Source organism: Bradysia coprophila, assembly GCF_014529535.1.
Source record: "Bradysia coprophila strain Holo2 chromosome IV unlocalized genomic scaffold, BU_Bcop_v1 contig_5, whole genome shotgun sequence".
Classification (NCBI taxonomy): domain Eukaryota; kingdom Metazoa; phylum Arthropoda; class Insecta; order Diptera; family Sciaridae; genus Bradysia; species Bradysia coprophila.
The window spans coordinates 2750188-2772496 of NW_023503374.1; the positions used below are offsets into that span (position 1 = coordinate 2750188).

The 22309-nt window shown below is 39.7% G+C and overlaps 2 protein-coding genes across 5 annotated transcripts; one reads left to right on the forward strand and one right to left on the reverse strand.

Moving 5' to 3' along the window:
- Positions 1–1442: 1442 nt before the first annotated feature.
- LOC119071540 lies at positions 1443–8817 on the reverse strand. 2 transcript variants are annotated; one of them, XM_037176426.1, is made up of 4 exons: positions 8629–8817; positions 8353–8559; positions 3418–6990; positions 1443–3356 (listed from the first exon to the last, which is right to left on the reverse strand). In XM_037176426.1, exons 2-4 carry the CDS (start codon positions 8354–8356, stop codon positions 1537–1539), a joined length of 5397 nt encoding a protein of 1798 aa, XP_037032321.1. In that variant the 5' UTR covers positions 8357–8559; positions 8629–8817; the 3' UTR covers positions 1443–1536. The 2 variants fall into 2 exon arrangements, with proteins under 2 accessions (XP_037032321.1, XP_037032322.1); XM_037176427.1 differs by having other exon boundaries at positions 1532–3356; positions 8353–8504.
- A 3838-nt stretch (positions 8818–12655) lies between these two features.
- On the forward strand, positions 12656–22204 carry LOC119071580 (ras suppressor protein 1). 3 transcript variants are annotated; one of them, XM_037176525.1, is made up of 8 exons: positions 12656–12944; positions 14521–14811; positions 14871–14953; positions 15021–15135; positions 15194–15326; positions 16252–16352; positions 19376–19387; positions 22201–22204. In XM_037176525.1, exons 1-6 carry the CDS (start codon positions 12797–12799, stop codon positions 16337–16339), a joined length of 858 nt encoding a protein of 285 aa, XP_037032420.1. In that variant the 5' UTR covers positions 12656–12796; the 3' UTR covers positions 16340–16352; positions 19376–19387; positions 22201–22204. The 3 variants fall into 3 exon arrangements, with proteins under 3 accessions (XP_037032420.1, XP_037032419.1, XP_037032421.1); XM_037176524.1 differs by lacking the exons at positions 19376–19387; positions 22201–22204 and having other exon boundaries at positions 12657–12944; positions 16252–16736; XM_037176526.1 differs by lacking the exons at positions 12656–12944; positions 19376–19387; positions 22201–22204 and adding an exon at positions 14237–14345 and having other exon boundaries at positions 16252–16736.
- The last annotated feature ends 105 nt before the right edge of the window (positions 22205–22309 follow it).

Consider the following 22309-nt stretch of genomic DNA (forward strand, 5'->3'; position numbering starts at 1 on the left):
TTCGAAAAAAAACATAGCTAACGCCGACCAGCAGCCATTTTGTTAGGAGACCGGGAATAATACCGACGCTTTACATTAGTTAATACCTTTCAAACAAAAAAAAAAATCATGAAATTCGGTCAAAATTTACTCGAGATGTTGACAAAATACTCCACGTTCACGTTCACTGTACGGCCGAGTAGTCAGATAAGAGCTCACTCCAAGAGACCTAGCGCACGCTCCGGTGAACATAATTTCATAAATTTTTTTTCCCTGATTGGTACGGTCAATACCTATCTAATTAAGCGAAAACAGACGAAATATGTTCAAATTTGGCCGACAGCAAAAACTGCTTGCCGCCCTGTGCCTGTTTCACACCAAGGGGTCAACAACTCACGAGTCGGTCATCCGATTTCCATAAACTTTTTTTTGTCGATCGGTATTGTAAATATCTTTCATTTAACGCATCACTTACGAGTGTAGCGTTTAAATGTCCGGAGATATCATCGAAAAACCCTAAAGCACTTATTGGGCCCCAGATTGGCAGGGGTCGACCCGAAATCACCCATCTTCGAACTTAGCCTGTCTTTTGACATTATTAAACGGCGAAAAAAAGAATTTTCAAAATCGGATGCGTTGTACTCAAGTTATCGTGCAGACAGACAGACGGACAGACGGACATTTTTTCGCGGATTTAGCATCTCTAGACAACCACAAGAGGTTTCCCCTTACTCAGGGAGTCCAATTCGATGTGTTACAAACGTATGCGTAAACCTAAAAGACCCCAGTACTTCGTACGGGTCTAAAAATATTTCTGGTTATTAATGACCACCGAAAAATATCACTTTTATAGACATATCTCTCACAAATTTTGGGCTACCAACCACATATTGGGCTTAAACTGCGCGTCTTGACCATATCTTTCAGGGAAAAAAAGTTTACAGAAATCAGTTTACATTTGGTGAAAATATTTCGAAACTTCACAAACGTGTAACGCAACTAACCGCCGACTTTTGCGATCACACAAGTCACACTTCGCAGGCTAAAAATTCCAATTCTTGTTGGTATGAAAGCACTGTATCTCCTGAGTATTAGAAAATTTATAGACTGATTTGTTACCGCAAAACATAGCCAACACTGCTCACGTTATGCCTCAGCAATGACGAAATTTGTAACGCAACTAACCCTGGAGTTACCCATATAAAGAGAACCACTGGAAAAGGCGTCAGAATTCGGTGGGCGGCTTTTCTCTTAGAAAGAAATTGTAAAATCAGCGGGCAAAAGACAGTCATCGGTCTAGCATTCGTAATCTAGTGAAAGGTCTTACGTTTGTTCGTGACTGCACCTTGTTCTCCATTATTACTCTGAGGCCGAGGTCTACTCCACTGAGAGGAAACTAACGTCGATGCGTTTCACCAACAGAGGAAACGTGTCGTTGAAACGAAAAACGAAAAATGGTTTTGTTGACATGATAACAAACGAATAAATTTATTAAACGAGATGCGAAAAAGGAAATTTTACTCAAAAAAATAACAAAAATTCACTTTCACAGCAGAATTATGTGATACCTTCATACGTGTTCTGGCTGTCACTCATATATTTCGGTCGACACTGTGGACAGTACCAGGTCCCTTTCGGCGGTACCATTATATTCACACATTCGAAGTGGAACCATTCGATCGCACAATCGGATCCATCGCAAGCGATCATTTCGGACACTTCGTCGTACGGACAGCGACAGTAGCAATAGACACTTTCGCCTTCGCGTGCAGGTCGACATCCAGCTGGTGGCATTATCGGGTAGCGAATTTGATTCGATTGGAAATTGATTGGAATTGTTGGTGGGGCTGCAACGACTGGCGCTGGTAATGGTTGCGGTTGCGATATTTGCAATGTCACTGGATCGTCACTGGATTCACTGTCGGATTCACTGGCAGATTGATCTGAATCTGGTGTTGCAGCGATGTGACGAACTGGCACAGCTGGAACGCGTAGCGGTTCGACGCGTGGAGGTTGTTGTTGGATCCGATTCGGACGAATTATTATTGGTGGGATGGGCGGCTGAGCTGACTGAAATAGTTTATGTGGTGGCAAGGGTTTCGGTGATATGAACGACTTTGATTCGAATAGTTGAGCCGGTGGATGATGGTCGGGTTGAGTCAATTTGAAATTTGTGGCTGTGCTTAATTTGATGACTGTTTTGATGGGCGGTGTTCGAACGAGGGTTGGAGTTTGCGGCAGATCTTCTTTATGCCACGTTAAATTCGGCGGTGGTGTCGGTTTGAATGGATTCGCCAGCACGTCACTGGTATCTTCATCGCTGTGGTAACCGTAAAATTTATTGGGAATGCGTCTCCGTTGCGATCGTTTCAATGGCGTTTCAATGTCCGAGCAACTGCTGCCGGTACTCAGGCGCGATACGTTGTTCGAACTGGTTGCACTGGGCTTTGTCGATTTGTTCGGTTTCGTGGCCAGAATCGAAATTTTGACTTTGTTTCCCTCCACACTGGACGAATTGAATGTTGGCGTCGATGGTTCGGGAACGGTCACGCTTGGTGTCGATTCGGATATCGGTTCAATTAACTTCAATGGAATGTTGAGCTTCAACGACGGCACATTTTTCGAGCTCTTGCGATCCTTTTTCCGCTTTTTCACTTTCACTTTCTTCTCTTTGATCATTTCTTCCGGTAGTGACGGCGTCGACGGTCGACTGTTTTCGATTATATCAAAGCTGTTCATCGGACTCAGACACGTTTGCATCAATTGTTTCCGCTTTTCGGCTAGCAACTGATTGGCCAAACGCTGCGGATGCTCGTCATAGAAATCTTCGTCGGTTTCGGATTCGTCAGTTTCCAAATCCGACTCAAATATCACCGAGTCCGGATCGTTGGTAACCTTTTCATCGGTTTTGTCCGTATTGACAACGTCGATGTTGTCCGACAAATTTGCATTCTCACACTTTACCCGGTCGCGCTCTTGTTTCAGCACTTTTTTTAGTTCCAATTTACGACGTCCTTCCGAACTGGAACTGTCACTGTCCGACGAACTGGACGAACTGGAACCGCTGCTCGATGTCGTACAGCTACAGTTCGATCCACACGAACAGCTGGAGTCCGAGTCACTGGAATCGGATGACGAGTCCGATTTCGTGTTGACGAGGCATTTCTTCGGCGAGAAGCCCTTCTTTGGTGACAACTTTTCGGGTGATTTGACTGGACTTGTATTCGGCTCCTGAATCACTTGCGGTTGTTCAATTATCACAGGTTTGTCGCCTTCGGTTATGTTGATTAAAGTTTGCTCGATTGATTCAATGGCAGCGATGGGTGAATCCATTTTCATTTCCTTCTGCTTCTCTATGAACGGTTTGTACATGCAGACTGGAAAGGAGGAAAGATTAGTTGACTTGAAAGACTTGACAAGAAAATTAAAATCACTTACCATAGTCGTGATCAGATTGAGCGACATGCAGGATGGGCGGTGGAGCCATTTCGATGATTTCAGTTTCATCGTCAATCGATTGCTTATGAATTTGGCTGGCTTGATACGATCTGAACTTTTCCCAGATGTCTTTCACGGGTGGCGGAGGTGCAAGTTCATCTTCGGTTTCCGGGCGACGAGCTATTGGATCATATTCAGTTGTCATATCGTCAACCGGAATCGAAATGAACGCCGGTGTTGTTATGGGAATTGGCGGTCGATCGCTGTCCGACTCTTCGCTGCTATCACTTTCCGACAAATTGGGTGCAGGCAGATCAATGATGTCCATTAGGTTTCTGCATGCGTCTCGAACGGATTTTGGTTTTTTCAATTTTTTAGTTTTCTTTTCTTCCGATTCAACCTCGACGACAGTCGATTGTTCTTCGGCAGTCACTTCTTCCGGTACAATGGGTTCTTCCTCCATTGGCTCTTGTTTGAGTGGAATCTCTTCCTGCTTGATTTCTTCAATTGGCATGTAATGCCGGGCGACATGTTTCAGCAACAGTTTCCGCGAAATGAATTTTTGTTCGCATCCAACCTCTGTGCATGGATACGGTGCGTCCTCCGAATGGATACGTTTGTGAACCTTGAGTGCCACCGCCTTTGAAAATGACATGCCACACGTTTCACAGTCGAATGTCGATGGAGGAATGCAGAAGTGGTAGACGTGAGGCCATTTCTTGTGCAAACATCGTTTGCACACCACACTCTCCGTGCCATGCTTCCAGAACAGATGTTTTGTAATGTCCGGCTTGTTACGGTATGCTATACCGCACCGGTAGCACAAATGGTGTAATTTGTGCTTCCACACGTGTGACGACAGTTTGCTTTGATCGTAACATTCCTCCAGACATACGTCGCAAGCAAAATGCTTTTTCCGCAGGTGAACCATTAACCGAAATGCCGACGGAATGTTGTCCAGATTGCATAGAACGCAACGAAACGTTAGTTCGAATGGCACAAGTTTTTTGTTGCTACCCGGACACATGTGGCACACCAGTTCGCTGTAGCTGTAAAAGTTTGCTTTGCACATCAGACACATAATCATCGATTTGAGATGCATTTTCCGGTTGTGCAGGTACAAGTCCTTGTGAACGCGAGACTGGAAGCGACACTGAAAGCATTCGTACTGTTTCTCGTACGGTATGGTGAACTCTTTGTCGGCGCTGTCGTATGAATCGAGATTAAAGTAGATGCCGCTCAGCTCGTCCAGTGAGGACTTGATCAGCTGAACGATGGTTGTGGGCAGAAGTTCTTCGGCCGTTATACTGTCAACGGTTGCCGTAAAGCGGTGAGCTGTTATCATGTGTAGCGCCAGGCTGTTACCGTCAACCGAAATTTTTCTTGCATGGTTGCAGTACAGACAAGTGGGGTATGTGTTCTGCAAGCAAATTCGAAGGAAATCTCGTACTGGAATTTTGTCCAATGGTTGATGCAGCAGCAAATCAACTGCTACAACATCGTCACCAGCAATATCAATACCATCCGCCGGTACGTTCGGCACAGACTTCCGTTCCACCTCATCTTCATCGTTATCGTCCTCCTCTTCGACATTAACTTCGTTTGTCTGACTGTCATCTAATACATCATCGTCATGATTCGCCACCATTTCTTCGTCCTGAGACGCAACCGGTCGAAAATCGTCTTGATTCAATCGAAGGTCATTCGGTTCGTTTGGTTCATCGGGTTCATCGTGCTCGTCGTCGTCGGCATTCGGACCCATGTCATCGTCGTCACTTTCCGTTGACGATTCCTCCGATTCGATGATGGGAGCTTGGAAATTTTTCAAATTCAATTTCAACTTTGGCACCAACAGTGGTTTTTCTTCAACATTAGGCGACGGCGACGGACTGCTATCGCTCTCATCGTCGTCGTCTTCGATTTCGCCGTTCTCGTGAATTGATTCGTCGTTTGACTGGACTTCGGTTGACTGCAACAATTTGTCATCCGGTTCGAGGTAACCATTCGCAACGTTTGAGCCACGCAAACCCATCGGTAGACCACCAAATTCTTGCTTAAGAATGCTACTAATTTGACTAGAACTGCTATCATTTCGTTGGTGATCATTATCGGTTGGTATTGTTTCTGAGGGTGACTCGACGCATGTGGCGGCTGGCGAAAACTTCGTGACATCATTTAGCATCGCCTGATAGTTGAATGTTGAGTCTTTGTCGGGTGTACTGTCGACAATTGAATGATTTGTTTGTTCTGCCGCTCGTCCTCCCGTTTCCGGTACCTCTCTTCCCGGTCCGTTCATCTGCTCGATTAAATCACTAGCCGCATGTTGACGCAATGCGTTATCACTGCCGTTCATATCAAATGATTTGTTGACCAGACTCGGCCCTTTTCGATGTCTGTTCGACGGTCGTTTATGTTTGACCACTTTCTTATTGGCTGCCGCTTTGCAGTTCGCATTATGCCTAAATTTTACACCACACAGCGAGCACGGCTGAACATAATTTTCGCACGAATGGTTCGTAAAGTCGTCGGTCTCGCTGAAATTGTTCGAGCACTTGACGCACGTTATGAAACACTGGCCGAGAATGGAGTCGAGAAACTGTTGCTTCTTTTCGTAGATAACCGGCTTGATGCTGTGCTTCACCTCCAAATGCGATGCCAACCGTTCGGCACTAGGAAATATACCCAAACAGTGCAGACAGAAGAAACGTGCATGCACTCGTTTGATGTGGTCGTATAAGCTCCAATTTTCGTAGTACGTCCCGCACGCTGAACAGAGAAACACTTTGCGGGTGATCCGAATCTGTGTGTCCATCTGAATGGTTTTGGTTGTCTCATTCAGGATGTCCTCGTCGATGATGCGTCGATTCGAATCGGCAACCATTTCGCACGGCATCTTTTCACCTTTCCGAACCTTCTGGCAGAAGCGTTTGTGTTGCGTCAGTTCGCTCAAGGTGGTGAAATTTGAATCGGAACAAATAATGCATTGAAATTTCACCGTCGGCTGTATGCCGAAGCACTGGGCGTATTCGAATTTCTTCATCGGATCGTGGTCGGTGGTCATTTCGACGTTTCCGAATATTTTGCCCAGATCGCTAAACTGCAGCTTCTGCTTCCATAAGTACGTCATTTCGTCGGTGCTCTTGAACGCTTTCGGATTGAACAACGTTTCGAAACCGTCGCATTTCACACAATTCGAAAACAATTCACCGTTCTCCTGCTGCTCTTGCAGTGTATCATCCAGTCCACCGTTACCGTCCACATTCTCTGTTCGGGGCTTTTTGTGGTGTGGCGATGTCGGTGCCGAAAATGACGTTGTGTCCGAATAGATTTCGCTAAGTTTACGCTTCAAAATACTAGACTCATCACAGCCAGGACCAATTTCCGCTTTTCTCGTCGCATCCGACTCATTCACATCCGCCGATGACTCAATCATATCGGTTGCACTGCTACTGTTGTGGCTGATGTTTTGTTGTTCTGGTGAACTGTCACCGTTGACTTTGACGCAATGGGTCGGAAAACAGTTCTCGTAGGTGGCGGTATGCAACGGGGCTTCATCGCGTTCCATGAAGTACTCTGCAAAAGAAGAGACGAGTTTTAAATGCAATTCTTGAAACGTTGGACTCTTGAGAAACAGTTTCTTTTAAATTAAGAATTCCCCATCGGCCATGGAAATAATGTTTTCTTCCCGGTAACGAGGTCAAAATTTCCCGGTAACCAAATTCTTACAAAAACAAATTTTCCGGTAAGGGTCTTATTAGATTTAAAATTCATCGACACTCACCGCTGTTAAACCCTCTAAACAAGTGTAAGAGCTAATCTCCGTTATTTCCAGTGTCTTACATACACTGATTTCAAAAAGGTAAGCTTGCAGCAGTAGTTGTTGCATAAATAATATTTTTTGATCCTCTCGGAATTGAATGAACTGAGCCTCTAATTTACGCTTCAAATGTACATCCATCGATATTGATCGTGACACTACCCAGACCAGTAGAGAATATCTCGATCAAAGGAAAAAATTTCCCTAATGTTTTCGTTGTGTTTCGGATACAGAGGAACCACTAGAAGTTCACCGAAATAGTCAAATTTTTAGTCATTTTTTTCAACTGACCATGTCTCAGTGTTCGTGAATTTTAAACCTAATAAGACCCTAATCGTCTGTAATTATCATGTAATTGCCTCTCTAATGACACCTCACAAGACCTTGTTTCGTGTAGCCGGAGGAATTATTGCACTGAAAAATCGACGACAATAGAAACAACGAATCGACGACTTTTTAAAGAAACGGCGAATTTTTGAACTCACCTTTTCTTCAGAAATTCGTTGTTTTCGGTTCTCTTTTAATTCGTCAATGCCTTTCTGGGCACAAATAAAAAAATGGACTGGAAAATGAGTCCGATTTCAGAATCGGTCGGCTGGCAAAATTCTGTGCGTGTCCTTCAAAAACTATAAAATTCAGGATTTCACAATTGAGCATTAATTCGAAATTGTCGAACCGATGACAGCAAATTAGTGGCATGAACAATATCGAAATTCAACGCGACAAAAATGCACAACAATCACAATGCCAAATGATATCGAAAAACAAAGGGAGGCACGCAGCAGAAAGCTAATTTCGAACAAAATAAACAAATTAAAAATGGTTTTGCAATCGGAAACTAGGTTTTAGCAGATTAGGGTGTAATATTACGTAGCTAGATTGCAGCGTCTGTCTCTTAGTTTATCTGTCATTAAAATGCAATAAAGTCACCGGAAAAATATTTTTCTTTGTCAATTCGTTTTGATTGCTTATTTCTTGGAATAAAGCGAATGGCACACGACTTAAATTGAACACACGAACACCAGTTCATGGAACATTTCTTTCACTAAACTTTTTATTTTGAATTTCTATCAGCGACGAAACGAATGCCACCAGTATATTGCATTGCAAACACTCACCCATGAATTTTGTACGGAAAATTTCCTTCGTATTTTGAGTTGATTACAGCTGCTCTCAGCGATGCCAGACGCTCGATTTGATACTTTCAACAAATTCGATTCGTTTTGATTATCAACTGCTCACAAATGTATTCCTCCGCGCAAATGTCCACCTTGGGGTACAGTAATCAAGTGGTAAAATGGCGGCATTGAAAACACACTGGCACTCTAAAATCGAAGCGAACATAAAAAGGGCTCACAATCGTCATAGGAGCATCATAAAATTTTCACACTCACATTATCCTCCAAACTTTATGTTCTATGCGATAACTATGGTTCGAAAGTGTTGCCGAGCCACTCGATTGTTCAATGGAAATTGTTTGATCTTCTTCGAAACACGATTTATATGAAATTAAACAACTTTTTTAGATGCTACATAAGAGTGATGTGCTTCTTATGAAGTAGACATTTTTATATCGTCTAGTGTTGCCACATTCATAATTTCGTTTCGAGATGTCGCCGCAACGTGCTTTTCGTTGAGTGCGTTTGATGCGTCCGACATTGGTTCGCTTGAAATAAACTGTTCTGCAACGGCGCAGCGAAAAGTGAACAGTTTCGTGCATATTCAAATTTTCTAGGTGGCTGGGGTGGCTGGCATACAAATAAGTACATAAAACCCTGGTAATTATAACTTGTCAATTCTTTCACATATAATTTTTTGATCCAAGGCAAGTTAAAGTAACTGGTCTGTTTGATATTTCCTTCTCTTTCATCATAACAGTCTATACGCGGATACCCAATGTACATTCCAGGTATGGCTGATTCCTCAAAATCGGTCAATTTATCTTGAATTGAACGCATTCATTATTCATGTCAAAACAATTTGAAAATGGGTGCGATTTCACGTATTTCACGGATTTCATATCTCAGACAAATTGTCGTGCTTAAATTTATCAAAATTATCAAATTCCCTCGCGAATTCCAAAGTATATAAACACTGAAGGTAATGCAAAACTTCAGCAGATCAGAGAAATTACGTTCTCCACTTGCAGGTGAATTCATTTTTATGATCACCACATTTTCTTTTGACTAATGTTGTTGCACCTGCTAAGTTTGAGTGGAATTAAATTCACATAACGAAACTAAATTCACCTGAAAGTAAGGATCTGTGCGCAACTGGGCATTGGCATTAGAGAACGTTAGCTAAACGGCCGCTAACGCTAATTTCCAGCGCTAAATCCCCCGCTAACGCTAAAATCAACGGTAATGCCCAGTCAATAAATGGTATCATTGTGAATGCATACACATGGACGACACAATTTCGGTGTGTCTCGGTGTCGGTGTGTTTCTCGGTGTAACACATATATTGGCGAGTTATGATTCACTTCAGGTTATACCAGGGCCTATTTTAAGGAAATTAAATTTCCAAAAATTCTCCAATTTTTCCATCACTTTTCGTCATTTTATCTAAAATCTTTACACAACAGATTGCATCGTAAATGTTGTTTTTACTGCCTTTTTAGTTGTTTTTCATGTATTTAAGCTTAACTGATTACTTTGGAATGACATCTTTCAGAAAACCAAATTTAGAAATTTAAAGAATTTTTGTGAAATTTGTGAAATTTTCGAAATTTTTGGAAATTAAATTCCTTAAAGTAGGCCCTGGGTTATACTCTTCAATGAGTATATAGAAGAGAAACGGGCAAGACAGGTAACAACCACACCGAGTCGTCCCTGATGAGTTCCCCAATGTGTTTGTCTTCACTTTACATTTCACTGGAATTGTAAAGATGAACTGCGAAGTTTTTGAATTTAGCGGAACAAAACGGTGTCTCTGGGTACTCTAGGGATAAACGAGACTCGGACGACTTTTTGTTTTTTCCATTCCATTCTCATTTCGAGATGTATCAGATCAGAGCATTGTTTTAACTGTATTTCTATATACAGATGTGGTATTGGGTTCAGGAATGAATGTATTAAGAGGTAGAAAAGACGAGAAGAAGACGATTGCTTCATGGATCGGCGAGTTATGGTTCACTTCAGGTTATACTCTTCAATGAGTATATAGAATAGAAACGGGCAAGACAGGTTTAGTCCCAAACACACCGAGTCCCAAACACACCTGACATAATTTTGTGATTATTCCTCCCACAATGTGATCGGATTAACATTTTATCAATGGAATAAGTAGATCTGACTTGTAGGAAGCCAGCAGTATTAAGCTGGAAACGTTTTTTATTCTCTTTTTAATGTTCCAAATAGTATCCTCCACACGCCGAACACGCAGTTGGAAAATGTGATTCGTAAAACGTTTTATTGCAATCAAAAGTGAATAAAACTTTTCCAGCTTAATACCGCTGGCTTCCAGATCTACTAATTGCATTGATAAAATATTGATCCGATCACATTGTGGGAGCAATAATCACAAAATTAATTTCATGTGTTTCAATTGCAGGTTAACCACTTGTTTGTTGTGTAATTGAGGATGTTTGTCGTCGAACAGCACATTGTAAAGTTTATAGATTTTTTCCAACACAGTGTCGCTGCCTTCCTGCAAATTAGATCTACGGATTGCAGCAATAAAACATTGATCCGGATGACCTTTTAAAATAATAAATGAAAATAAATCGAAAATTGCGTCGTCCATGTGTATGCATTCACAATGGTGCCATTTATTGACGGGGCATTACCGTTGATTTTAGCGTTAGCGGGGGATTTAGCGTTGGAAATTAGCGTTAGCGGCCGTTTAGCTAACGTTCTCTATTACCTTCAGTGTTACTTTGGCTGAAAGCATGGGGTTTTTAAATTTAGTTTTTTCATGTTGCAGATATTTCAGTGTCAGCAGTCTTAAATTTTGTGCAACGTGAAATCTTGAATTTGGCAACAACACGAGTGACCAAAGAAGATAAACATACTGAAGGTAAAGCAAATTCTCAGCGGATCATACACAATTTACGCATCCCAAGTTTCGGGTGAATATAAGACTTGTTATGTTGCTTGCGTGATGTTTGGCGTTTTAATGTTGGTAGAAATGTGTTGTTCCGATTCGTACAGTTTGGCATACAATTCTTTGTGTTGAGTATAAACATGCAACTAAACAAAGTGAATTTAACTAGTGGCCAACATTGTTAAAATTTCATTCACCCGAACCCGAAATGAGGGTTCCGTGAGTTTTTGTGGATTTGCATTACCTTCAGTATATTTATATGCTTTGCGAGTGACAACGAAAAATTAAAACCCACTGAAAATCGGTGGCAATCCACTTTTCAACAAATTCCAAATTTCATGAACAAATTCCTAAATCTATTGTTTTGTTGATACTTCACTTCGGGCGGAATGAAACCAAGAATACGCAAGCACGTCACGAAATTTTACCGCTCAGCTTCTTGTGTAAATTCTCCTGCAAAAGTTTGAAGACATGTCTACAAAAATGACATCACTCATCGAATTCACACCGTAAGTGCGCTTCAGAGTTTGAATTTTGCATGAATGACAGAGAGATGCTAATTTGACGACTGGTTCGTTTCGACGGATAGAGGGAATATGTCGAATGATTTTGAAATTGGTTGAGCGAAAATGTATTGAATTCTCTCTCAAAAACCCAACTGTCATTCGACATATTCACTCTATCCGTCGAAACGACCCAGTCGTCATATTAGCAACTCTCTGGTAAATGATCAAAAAATGACAGTTGACGTCTTGAAAATTATTTTGAAATTTCATAATGAACGCATTGAAAGACGGTGTTATTCATTCTCGTTCATAGATGGGGTTGATTCGACATTCACTTTATGTATAAACATTTACAGGTTTCCAACGCGATATGATTTTCTCCCAATAATGACGGAATGTGACTGATACTTCTGTGATAGATAAAATCAATGAAAGTATAAACCAGGTATGGTCTGTTCATACAAACCAGAGGACATAGCATCTCATGAGAGGTGAGTTTGTTTATATGAAATCGCTATGTCCATACAAAGTTTGACATTCGACCCTACCTTGTGTTGACATTCTCTGGAAAAAATCGAATCCCATAGCATTTCAGAGCGTAAAGCACTCTAATTCTTAAGCATTCAACGTTTTTCTCGGTGAACAAATAACTATCACTGTACAATAGGCACTTTAGGTGTAACCTGACAATACTATTAGAAATGATCACAATGATCACGATACGTCAAAAACATAGGGAAAAATCAGAGAGAGAAGTGAGATGACAATTAGTCGTAATCTTCGCTTTTTCATAGAAAAGTGGCGACCTCAACAGTGCAGATCAAGTGCCAATACTCAATATTTGAGTAAACGAATGATGGGAAACCTGCATCTGAAGTATTGCAAATGTCAACATTACTCACTGTCAGGGAGTGTTTTCGTTTGAAATATTTTTCATTTTTCTAATCTTATCTGTTCATTTTATTATCAATTTTCTTATCTACCTTTTTGTGCCAATCAAGAACGGGAAAATATGAGTTCAGCGCCAGTGTCATGTTTGCCAGTGAACAGTAAAATGTCTAAGGCTAAGAAAGCGATTGATGAAGCAAGGGATTCTCAGAATCGAGAACTGGATTTGGTTGATAAAAATGTATCATCCTTTGACGAAATGTCGGGACTGCGTAAGTGTCTTCAGATGCTTTTTGATTACCAACTAACATGCTGCGCTACTCAAATTAGGATATTTTGCAGTTGAATCGACGGATTTTTAGTTTTTATTACGCATACTGTACATAACATCGACGACACCCACACACACAATTTTCGTAACATTTTCATCGACGAAAATGTTTACATTTTCTAACATTCCAAAAATGAAGAGAAACTATTTGATTTCGTTACATTGATTACAAAAACTACATTACCACAACGTAAGTCCCAGTTCGATTGCAAACAATAATTCAAAGGAACTTTTTAAACCAAGGGTAAACTTGTAGAGGTAGAGCAGATCGCCATTTTATTACCACTGATTTTACATTTAAAACAAGTCGAAAATGAGGAAAGTCAGATGAAATCTACTCGATTTATGTGCAGGAATTGCAACAGCTTAAACAATTTATTAAAATTATTAAATTTAGGTCCTTGTACTGAAACCGTAACTCGCTTCTGCTTTTTTGCCATATTAGCTATCGCCAAGTGTGGTGTGTCCCCAAAGTTCACAGCCTTGACTTAAACTATGATTTTGCAAATGAGTTAGAGATGAGTGGGCCGCCCGCAAAAGCGGGCTGCCCGCAGCCCATGTCTCATGCCCATGGGCATGGGCGTAATGGGCTTCAGAGATCGTGGGCATGGGCCTGGGTGTGGGCATTTTTATAAAACTTGGGCGCCCAAACTACGATTTGTTGTCGTCATCCCATCAATTCATAAGAATTTTTTTTCGATAATTAGTGTAATATCGGAATTTTTTGAATCCTGGAATCAAATTTTGTTTGAAACGTTCGTCATTAACATGGGAATCACTAGCAGAATGTCTTTATACAAACTTATTACCCATACAAGACATATTTAACACTAACTAAATCAGCGATTTTTGTAGACAAAGTTTGTGGGATGGGCTAGTGCCCATGGGCATTTTACTTGTGGGCATTGGTCTGGGCATTGGGCTCATTTTTTCAAATGATGGGCTTAGTGGGCATGTGGGCACAAAAACTTGCTATGCCCACTCATCTCTAGAGGTTGTACTCACTATATAGTTATCGTCATATATACAATCTCCAGAGCACTGCTAGCATCAACACACGAAAGTCAGACATAAAGCGCTTCTAATTTTTGATAGGCGTGTCATGGTGGTATGCGTGTAAAACAATGACTCACTGTAATGGTAAATACTGCACTTTTCTCATCAGTAGTGTAATTCGCCCAATCTTCAATTTTCTCACGACCTCTTAGGGGAGAAAATAAAGTAAATCACACAGCCCTTATGAAATAGTGTAGCGAGCGCCACAAGTCACCCTCTAGACAACGAAATTTCCTTCTTTTTCCCGACGTTTTTCACAGCAAAGGCTACCGAAGTTTCAGTTGAGATAAGAAAATGAATATTTTCTCTTAATATTATTAGGTTACCTTAAGGCCAGGTTATATCCGCTTACATCTGTGCGATTTATGAGACTATAACCTGGCCTTAACTATAATTGGAAAGAATCCTTTAGTTCAGGCTCTCAACCAAACTGGACTTATCACAGATTTCTTCTCTTCCAGTGAATATGCTAAACGTAACTCGAATAACACTAAGTCACAACAAAATAAATATCCTTCCGCCGGGCATAGCCAATCTCATCAATTTGGAAATCTTAAATTTGGCCAACAATCACATTGAAGAGCTTCCAGTTTCGTTGTCTTCGATGCCAAAATTGAGAATCCTCAACGTATCCATCAACAGACTGAATACATTACCCAGAGGATTTGGAGCATTTCCGGTGTTGGAGGTGCTGGACGTGTCGTACAACAATCTGAATGAACACACACTACCCGGCAACTTTTTCATGATGGGTAAGGAACGTCGGTTTTACGGACAAAAACGATTTTGAACAAACAATATCTTTGTGTAGAAACTCTGCGTGCTCTGTATTTGGGTGACAACGACTTTGAGCATTTGCCGAGAGAGATTGGGAATCTAAAAAATTTACAGATCGTAAGTACTGATACTGGGACGTGTGCCTGATCACTAGATCAATAAATTCAAAAAATAAAATTCTCAGCTCGGAATCAGAGACAACGATCTCCTTGATATACCACGTGAAATCGGCGAACTCGTTCGTTTGAGAGAACTTCACATTCAAAATAATCGTTTGACGGTGCTACCACCAGAAATTGGTAACCTTTTTTTATATAGTTTTACATCTCCAGTTTTGTCATTCGTTTTTTTTTACAGCGAACCTCGATTTGCTGGGCAATAAGTCGGTCCTGAAAATGGAGGAAAATGAATGGGTTCAGCCAATTGCAGAGCAATATTTATTAGGCATCAGTCACGTTCTGGACTACATCAAAACGGAAGCGTACAGGATGTAAGTTAGCTGAAATCTGTTCGAACTTCGACGATCTGTGGAACTCTCATTTTGAAACGCATGAATGCCTAATCCAGGCTGGATTATCCAGCTAACCTCTTGCTGCACATAACGAATTAGAAGTAGTAGAAAAAGACTTCTGAGTTCAGAGTGGGAGAACGGTTTAAAAGAAGGCTACGCGCATCCGCAGGATCGTTTCAAATGCCTTTTCTATCTGCACCTAGTCTTTTATCCGACTCCTCTCTCTTTCTTCTAATCTCTTATTCATCTCCTCTCATCCATTTCCTTCAATTAAAAATTTCGTTTAAAAAATGTAAATTACAAAGTGTACAAGATCCTTTAACATCCCGTCCACTCGTCTTCAGAGACGGACATTTTTTTTCTAGCTGATTCGTCATTTCATTTGTATGCATTAACGAACAACCTTTCTCTTGTTCTTATTGGGGGAGTCGAATACTATAAGGAACCACATTCAGTTCGCGGATCCATTCAGCCGTTTCGGAGAACAAGCACTCATGGCCGACAATAATGCCTAATCAGCCTGCAGTCTAAGCTTTACAACGTTGGCTACGTGGTCAGGTTGTCGAGGGAAGCCATTTTAACACGAATTAGCTTAGAATCTCTATCCCTCTATCCGTTGCGATAACAATCTGTATTCAAATCGACTCGTCGGTCCCGCACGGCCATAAGTGCCGGTTCTCCGAAACGGCTGGATGGATCCGCGAACTGAATGTGGTTCCTTATAATACTCGAGTCCTTCAATAAGAACATGAAGAAAAATCAGAGGTGGTAACGCGACTCTATTTTAGATTAGTTCAACCCACCGTGGTATAGGTGGATGGGTGACTATGACTTTCATTCCCTCTTCAAAATAACCTTCTAATCTTAGAGGATTTTTTTAAAAGTTTTTTTCTCTTCCTTTCAGTCTCTACAATCGACAAAGCAGCGACGGAAAATCTGGACCAGTACCGCCTAAAGCTGACAAAAGCAAGAAAGCATCTCGCCAGCGTTAGTCAGTGACCATTCGTCATCGTTTTACAAACTTCTCTTAATATTGAATTAATTAACTGACCAACTAATTTATTGTTTTCGTCGTACTCTGATCTTCTGTGCCTTTTCTTTCTAAGTTTATGTTAAACTAAAAACAAAGAACATACATTGGATGCTGTGGAAGTAGCTCATTACATAAGGGAACAATTCCGTGTCCCGAACTTGCAAGTGCGGTTTTAAGTAAAAAGACGTTATTTTGACAAATATACACATGTCAAAATAACAGTTTACAAATTTTGTTGCCTAATTCTTGACAATTCATAAAGTTGATTCCGAGTGTATTGAATGACTAAGCATCATTCAATAGAACACTGCTTTTCGCCCTATCCGGAAATTTAAACACATGGCGATGACAGTTCAGGTGGGAAAATGTTTATTTTCTCACCTCATGTTTCTCCCGTTATCTAAACAAGAGTTTTTTTTCTCTTTGCAACTGTCACTTTTTTTGGGTTATTGAAAAATGGTGAAACAAATCGACGGTTATTCACGCCAGCACTGATTAAAAATTATGTGTTGGGGCACCTCGGGAATAAATAGAAAATTCCAACTCGAGCGACTTCGCTTCGCTCTGACCGCAAATTTTCTGCCTTATTTGAATTTCCTATTTTCTCCCCTTGGTTAACAAGTGACCATTCCTTCACTTGGTAAGAAATGGACTTTCCTTCAAGGTCACAAATAATTTCCCTGATATAATGAACGCTTTCCGTAGGGTGAAATGTACAAACATTTTCCGGATGGGATGGCAATAACGTTTTTTTAATTAATTTAATTTTTCTTATTGTAGAAAGGATTAATTCAACTTAAATAAAAATTAACCGCTGCTGCAAATACACGCACGGAATTTTGAAAACCGACACATTTTCTATTTCTATGTTTTTTGTTGAGTGACAAAAAACTGATAAACCACAAAACAGTGAACATGTGTCGGTTTTCGAAATTCCGTGCGTGTACATCGCACATATTTAGATTCTAGTAAAAAGCGAGGAGTACTCCGAGTTGGGAAACTCACTTAACTCACTCACCCAGTACAGTAAAAGAGAAGACACACATTTGAAAGGATTACAATCCAATTGATATTATTCATTCCACACGCGATAATGGAATTTGTGGAACTTTTAAAGAGAATTGGATTGTAATCATGTTTCCACAATAATTTACAATGACTTCTTCTGACTCACTAGTGACTTTCTGAATTCAGTGCTCCCTCGTGATGATGTGCCTTAATGTTGTCAATTAAATAAAAAAATAAAAACAAAAGAAATTTAACCGAAACTGTGTTTCCATTTCAACCCACGCGTTTTGTTGGATCGAACAAATCATGAAATCCGATTTTTTATGTAAATTCCAATTCAAAAACAGTGGCGCACCAGATTTTGCTTGGTTTACATCGAAAGTATTTTTCACAATTGAGTGAGCCAATCCAACCGACAATATAGTCAATAATATGACTACCCTAACTCTTTCCACTTTTTTCGATTTTATAAGCCACGTTTTTGGTAGGATTTGTCGATAGTGGCCACTCGTAATTGCCTTTGCCTACTATTCAGCTGACATTCTTGCCCAGTTCCACTGCAACATCGACTTTGGTTGAATATTTGGTCTTTGAGTGATATTCCTAACATACCATTGCTCTTTGTGCTTCTTCTAACTTCTTTGGTAATGCTTTTGGTAGGGAAAGAATCTCCGCCGTATTAGTAAGGATTGGAAGGTTCTTCTTGAGAATATGCTTTGAGTAGATTGTATAGCCGCACATTGTGGTAACCAATGTGGTTTTATCTTGTTCTTCAGGATTTTCCTTGACTGTCTCATCATGGCTTCATGGATCGATTTAAAGAAGTGAACAAGGTGTGAGTAAGGAAAATTGAAGGCAAACCAATAAACCAATACCAAGCAATCCAACATATACATAAAGATAGATTGGTTGCTGTGGCTGATAGTTGGTAAAATTAAATACGAACTGACCAACTATCAGCAATCAGAGATATCAGATATTTACTGTTCGAGTGCTAAGCTGAAATAATTCTTCCTGTTTATAACTCAAATGTTTCATAGCTGAAGAGACAGAAATAACTAAAACCAAAATAAAAACTTGATGGAAGCAAACATAATCCGTGAGTTCTAAGATTGGATATGCAGAGGATCATTCAGAAATAATGATATAAATCCAGTAGAAAACCAAGAAAATGTGAAAGTTATCCATGTGTTCTATAGAATTGGGAATAGGGTGGAGCATTCAGGAATAGTAGAATAATAGGAATTTAACTCTGTTCTACTTACTTATAGGTATTGTGATACTTCAGGCTCGTATCTATAGTCCCTCTGAAAACTCATACCTGGCCTTCTATGGATCTGAAAGTGCTAGTTTTCCAAAGAACCGCGTAGCAATACAATGTGTAATTTGGCCAATTTGGGCAATTTCCCAAAGCCTGGGTCAAAGTTAGTGGTTTCTTTTGTTACTTTTTGGGCAATCTCAAATAGCTAGGGCATTTTTCCAGTCCCAGAAAAAAGTTCTTCCATAAAATATCGATCAGGCTTTCGAACGAACTAAATTAGAAACTTTTGCATTTTAAGAATGAATTTGCGAAAACTTCATCCAGCTTATATGAAAATCAAATTCAAGCCACATCCGAACAGAATGATCGATGACTCTATAGAATCGTTAGTCTCCCCTGAAAATTTTGTGGAACAACTTTTTCCTGGTTGTCTTTTTATTGGGAGTAGAGTGGTAAAAGAAGATTAAGAAGATTAATTTACTGTTTTATCACGTTCAATGCGAAGAAAGAGGATTAAGACTGTTGGAATGAATTTTCTGGCATTTTTTTCACTCCATAATTATTCTTCACATAAACGTACTGTGTGTCACATTTACTAATAAAAAATACATTCGTCGAGTCTCTACCCACGCGTGTTTGGTATCATTGGAAAGTAGAGACCCGTAGTAACGAGGTCTGAAATGTTTTCGTTTTTTAGTTTCTTTATGGCGGCAGATGAGCCCTTAGAAGTTCTTCGGCGTAGTCAAATTTTCTCAATTTCCTGTCACAACATTGGACAGCGACGGCCAACGGCTTCCGTAGTATCGTTGGACTCCTGGTGGACTATTCTCAACTATCCATTGTCAAACTTGTTTGGTCGCTGCTGTCCAAGAGATTCCGAAACCGAAAACCATATACTGATTTTCGATGTCTAGCGCTTCCACACACGGACCTTTCGACCTTTTTTTGGGTATGTATCGCAGCGTCTTTCTAAGCACTACAAACCTGCAAACTTCCAAATGAATCGTCTGTTTATTGGCGAAATAATTCAACTTTGAGTTCACAAATAAATATTTTTCAACATGCGACACAGCTCACTTTTACAACTCTACTGCCAAAAATAAAAAGACAACCAGAAAAAAGTTGTTCCACAAAATTGTCAGGGCAGACTAACGATTCTATAGAGCGATCGATCAATCGGATCGGACGTGGCGTGAATCTCAGTTGTTCGATACATTGGCATATTCATTCTTAAAGGATGAGACATTCAAGTTTTTAGTTTTCCACTGAACCGGTTATTTTACCGATATTACCAGTTCGCGCCATATCCCATATTTTCACATTTTTGTTAACTGCCCGAGCGCGCAGAACTTTTTTTTAGCCCCGTACGAAGTACGAAGGGGCTTATAGGATTACGATGCCGTGTGTAATTGATGGAATTCGAAGCAGACGGTAAGGGCAAAGTGTTTGCCTATGTTCATAGATGACGAATCCGCAATAAAAATTTGGGCCGTCTGTCCGTCTGTCTGTCACGTCGATATCTTGAGTAAATCAAATCCGATTTCAAAAAATTTTTTTTCCCTGAAAGATAGTCAAAATAGTGAGGCTAAGTTCGAAGATGGGCATATTCGGGTCGGCCCTTCGTGAGTTAGGGCCGCCTAAGTGATTTAAGGTCTTTTGGTGATATTTATGGCAAAATAAACGATGGAAATGTAAATGACACGGCAAATGATAGGTATTGTCAATACCAATCCAGGAAAAAAAGTTTTTTAAAATCGGGTGAGTGGACCGTGAGTTAGGGCCTTAGAAGTGAAAAGCTACTAGGGCCCTATGTGTATTTTACATACAACTCGAGTACATTTCATCCGTTTTTCGTAATTTTTGTTTCATTTGAAAGATTATTGAAAACCGAATAGAATGTTGTTGAAAAAAAAAATTAAATTTGGGTCCTCGGACTAAGACCGCTACTAGGGCCCTATGCGTATTTTACATACAACTCGCGTAAATTTCATCCGTTTTTCGTAATTTTTGTTTCATTTGAAAGATAATCGAACACCGAATAGAATGTTGTTGAAAAAAATTAAATTTGGGTCCTTGGACTAAGGCCGTTACTAGGGCCCTATGTGTATTTTACATATAACTCGAGCAAATTTCATCCGTTTTTCGTAATTTTTGTTTCATTTGGAAGGTAATCAAAGGCCGAATAGAATGTTGTTGAAAAAAAAATTAAATTTGGGTCCTCGGACTAAGGCCGCTACTAGGGCCCTATGTGTATTTTACATATAACTCGAGCAAATTTCATCCGTTTTTCGTATTTTTTGTTTCATTTGGAAGGTAATCAAAGGCCGAATAGAATGTAGTTGAAAAAAAAAAATAAATTTGGATCCTCGGACTGAGGCCGATACTAGGCCCTATGTGTATTTATACTCAATAAATTAAAATTTTAGGGCTTTTTGAAATTTTTGTTTTATTTGAAAGGAACGTCGTACGGGGCTTCGTAATTGCGCTATGCGCGATTTCTAAGATGTACACATTACATAATAATTTTACTTTAACTACTTTAACCGGCGCATAGGCTTACGGTCAAAGTAGGGTGATAGACGCACTAGGGTCACGTACGCAATAGATATACGGGTTTGTACGGGGCTCAGTCGCAGCAAACGCTCCGACTGTTCTGATGGCTCGTTTTTAAACATAAGAACGTGGACTATTAGGAAAATAAAATCATCAGCAAAAAAAGAAAAACCTCACCTAGGCTTCAGTTGGTCCTCGTCCTCTTGTTGTTCACACTGTATTTGGTTTATAATTAAAAATTTTTATTTTTCTTAAATCTCAACTTATCTTTTTACAGTTTATTTATGCAACTTATTTTAATTCTTTCATTTTTTTACTTAAATCACAAATAATAACACATTTATTCTTCTGTTTTTTCGTTTACTAGGTTTTATGTTATTATTATTTACTGTTTTTTTTTTAAATATAATTTTCTTTTCATTTCTCATTATTATACGTTCTAATTTCACTTTAGTTTAATATAATCTTTTCCTTTTTATTTTTTTTGAGTACTCTTTGATTGTAATCAAAGTAGTCAAGAGTTTACTTTGTAAAATAGTTATTTGTTAACCAAGCAAAGTTGAAAGTTGCAACTTCCACTTTTTTCCAGATTCAAATATATTTTTTCACAACAGAGGAACAGAGCTTCATCTGCGGTGGGAAAATAGCTATTTGGGTTTTGTAAAAACATTTTTTTACAGGAAATACCATTCACGTTCACTCAACTTTTAAAAAATAGAAATGTTGGAAATTTTTTACTTTGTTTTGTTTCAAAGCTGTTAAATTCATCAGGAAGTGATTTTTCTTTTGTTAATTTTATACAACTTTTTGAAGAAAATTTTACATTTTTTCTTCTTCTTCACACAATCTAGTAAATCGATAGCTTGGTCATTTCAGTTTATTGATCCCGAGAAATGTTTAAAACAAAGTGTTTTTCGACGATTTTATTGGTCAACATTTCTGTATGCCAATCTATGTATCGCCGATAGATAGCTTGCCATTAAACCATTTCTCGATAGATCAACAAAATATCAATAGCATAGTTTTTGCTTAATCTTTTTTTTTCTCTTTTTCTTTGAGTGTAGCTAAAATCTAAAATTGTCTTCTATCCAAACTGATGAAGTTTGT